The 3,138-nt window shown below is 44.1% G+C and overlaps 1 protein-coding gene across 3 annotated transcripts; it reads right to left on the reverse strand.

Moving 5' to 3' along the window:
* Positions 1–1,556: 1,556 nt before the first annotated feature.
* LOC112454724 (ATP-binding cassette sub-family B member 10, mitochondrial-like) lies at positions 1,557–2,748 on the reverse strand. 3 transcript variants are annotated; one of them, XR_003040777.1, is made up of 3 exons: positions 2,399–2,741; positions 1,955–2,324; positions 1,557–1,866 (listed from the first exon to the last, which is right to left on the reverse strand). XR_003040777.1 is itself a non-coding variant. In XM_025016273.1 (3 exons), the coding sequence occupies exons 2-3, from the start codon at positions 2,076–2,078 to the stop codon at positions 1,757–1,759; spliced, it is 237 nt and encodes a 78-aa protein (XP_024872041.1). In that variant the 5' UTR covers positions 2,079–2,324; positions 2,481–2,748; the 3' UTR covers positions 1,557–1,756. The 3 variants fall into 3 exon arrangements, 2 of the variants coding, with proteins under 2 accessions (XP_024872041.1, XP_024872040.1); XM_025016273.1 differs by having other exon boundaries at positions 1,557–1,869; positions 2,481–2,748; XM_025016272.1 differs by having other exon boundaries at positions 1,557–1,869; positions 2,399–2,747.
* Positions 2,749–3,138: the final 390 nt, after the last annotated feature.

Genomic DNA, 3,138 nt, shown 5'->3' on the forward strand with positions numbered 1-3,138 from the left:
ACAACGATGAGATAGAAAATTTGGATGACGTGGTCGTACTACATAAAAGACATATCTCGGTGAGTACTTAACGATTATTAATTTTGGTAATTCTTCAGTTTAGCTACAGCAGCACAAAAAACGATGAATTTAGGCTCATTCGACGCGTTTTTGCACGAAACGACCGAATCTGGCAGAAAAAAGTGTCGCTCTGCCCCGCGACGCGAGATATTAATCGTTAAAGTTGACAGGAATCAGGTTATGATTCCTGTCATACCGACGACATGTAGCAACACTGAGGGTGCCGTCCCATGGCGCGTATTGCGATACGCGCGTATCGGGCGTATCGAAGTCTGCGGCCAATCACAGACGATCCGCCGATTTTGGTACGCCGAAATTTGCTCCTAAACGTCCCATGGAGCGGATTTCATCAGATTAAGCGTAAGCGGACCAGCGGATCGCCAATCACAGAATCTTTCCGATAGAGCCCTTTCAAAGATTCCGTTGAAACGGATCCGTGATTGACGATCCGCTGGTTACGCTTCCGCTTTATCCGCTCCATGGGTCGGTAGGACCGTTTGGCGACGCGTACTGAACACACGCACACAAACACGCTTGTGACGCATGCACCTAAAAGGGCAAACGTCATAACCTCCAAAGTGAAGCCAGTTGTACGGCAAAAAATCTATGTTGAGATCGAGATCGCCAAGGTATTCGCCACCGCTTAATCTAGATCCAAATCACCTAGATTACCCCGAGAACAGTGTCACCACGTCGATTTACATTTCAGATCCAGATCGCCCTCGTTTTCTCCTCGAAGAGGATCATTTCGCTTGCGTTCGCCGAAGAATTTTTGTGACTTTTGCGTGACATCGGTGTACGGCAGTGTCGAGATCAAGATCGCCAAGGTCATCGCCAAGGTATTCGCCACCGCTTAATCTAGATCCAAATCACCTACGTTACTCCGAGAACAGTGTCACCATGTCGATTTACGTTTCAGATCCAGATCGCCCTCGTTTTCTCCTCGAAGAGGATCACCCCGCTTGCGTTCGTCGAAGAATTTTTGTGACTTTTGCGTGACATCGGTGTACGGCAGTGTCGAGATCAAGATCCCTACTCCGAGTCAAATACGCCGGTGATCTTTGAGCTTTGCCCTCTTCCTCCCATTCGAGGAGTATAATCATTTATACTCTCGTGTCTAAAACTTGTTTTCGCAATTAATTATTAATTAAATTTATAATAATATATTATCTTAGTATTATGTTAGCCTTTTTTTCAACAACGTTATTTCAAAATATATTTTTATCTTCTACTGTAATTCATTTTCTACTTTGTTCTAGATTTTTATATTAGCATCACATTACTTTTAATGTCATTCATTTCTCTTATTTTCTATGCCTGCGCACAAATTGAGTTGTATTAAATATATTTATTCAAAATTGTGTTATAATTAATGCTTACCTGATATGGCGTTTAATTAACAAAGAAGCCAGTATAGTCTAGAATAACAAATATGTAGATAGTAACAAATAAGATAGCAGTAATAAATTTGCGAAGAGTGAATCAGTGACAATAACTCAGTTAATCAGATTTATTTTTATTACAAGTAATCATTACAATATATATCACTGATTAAGAATACGTTTTACAGCGAATAGTATCACAACACGAAATATACAGAGAAAGTGCGGACGAGCGTTCATTTACAGCGCCGAGAAAGAAATCAATCTCACTCACACCTTTATGAACCAAATTACTTTCATTAATCGATATTATGCTAGCGACGGCGACATAAAACATCATGCATGGACATTCCTGTAATGGCCATAATAGCAGAGCGCAAATCATCTGATACATTGGACGTGACAGCGGAGCTAAGTTGTGTATCTTCTGGAAAAAAAGGATAATGAAATCAAAATGATAGATTTCGATGCCTTAATGATGCGTTATATCTGATTAAAAGCGTGAAACGTACCGCTCAATCTCCCGACTAGTTCTCCCGTACTTTCTCTGTCAAACATTGCTGTTTCCTGTTGAAGGATAGCGGCGTACGCCTGTTTCCTAAGGGACTGCGTGATTCTGTGCCCCGTCGTCGACATTAGACAAACTCTGCCAAAGTTGCTCACACCGCCTATGAGAAATATCACAAAGAGAGCAAGCGGGGGCGGCCAGCAAAAGTAAAGTCTTCAATTCCGAGCGTCTCTTCGCCTTAACCGCATGTACTACGGGCATAGATGCGTCGGACCGGATAGCGTTGGTCGTATAGTGTCTCAGTCCGATAAACACGCGGCCCTTCCTCGAGAATCTGACAATCCTGCTTGTGTCGGCCTTCGATTCGGGTTAACCTAAACACAAAACAGTGTCACTCAGGATTTCATTAGAACATCGTGACTACGCCTATGTACGATCGAATACGTACGATCAGCTTTGCGGGAAACTGTCCAAATTCTCCTGAGTATTCTGTTGTGTATTAGATCGCAATAATTCCTAATTGCACGCACCTCGTATGTAAATACTCCGTTTCTTCTCTTTTCTCTACTGCTCTAGTGCCACTAGTGCACTTTCTACACTCAATATGGCACCTGAACCCAAGAAGGAGGGCTCGACCCACACGTACGTTACGATGGAACTGTGTGAGTGTGCGATCCGCTTAAACAATGTTCAAAAGATTGTTAAGCGTATCAAAAACGGCGGATCGTCTGTGATTGGTCGCAGAGTCGATACGCCCGATACGCGCGTATCTCGATACGCGCCATGGGACGGCACCCTGAACGTGCCCTGCGGCCACATGCGCATGCTCAGTGGTCGCACGCGCATGTAAAACTGCGCCAATTTTAAATGAATCAATCGTGCAGAATAACCAAGCATCTCGATTCAAGCAGTTAGGTCTCACGCTGGGAGTTTCATTAGTTTAATTATGCGTGGGAAGCACACACACACACACACACACAACGGGGGGGTGCGAGGGGGGGCCTTCGGCCCCCCCCCTCCCCCGCACCCACCCCGCCGGTAGGCTGCGTGGACCTCGCTTTACAACATAAAGTACATGCTAAGTTGTAAAACGAAATTATAAAGCACATGCATGGGGGAGGGTGCAGGGGAGAAAAACCGACATTCGCAAATCTAGTATAGAATTTTCAACTAATCGATACTTTATCG

The sequence above is a fragment of the Temnothorax curvispinosus genome, unplaced genomic scaffold, assembly GCF_003070985.1.
Source record: "Temnothorax curvispinosus isolate PA1 unplaced genomic scaffold, ASM307098v1 QBEX01005288.1, whole genome shotgun sequence".
Classification (NCBI taxonomy): domain Eukaryota; kingdom Metazoa; phylum Arthropoda; class Insecta; order Hymenoptera; family Formicidae; genus Temnothorax; species Temnothorax curvispinosus.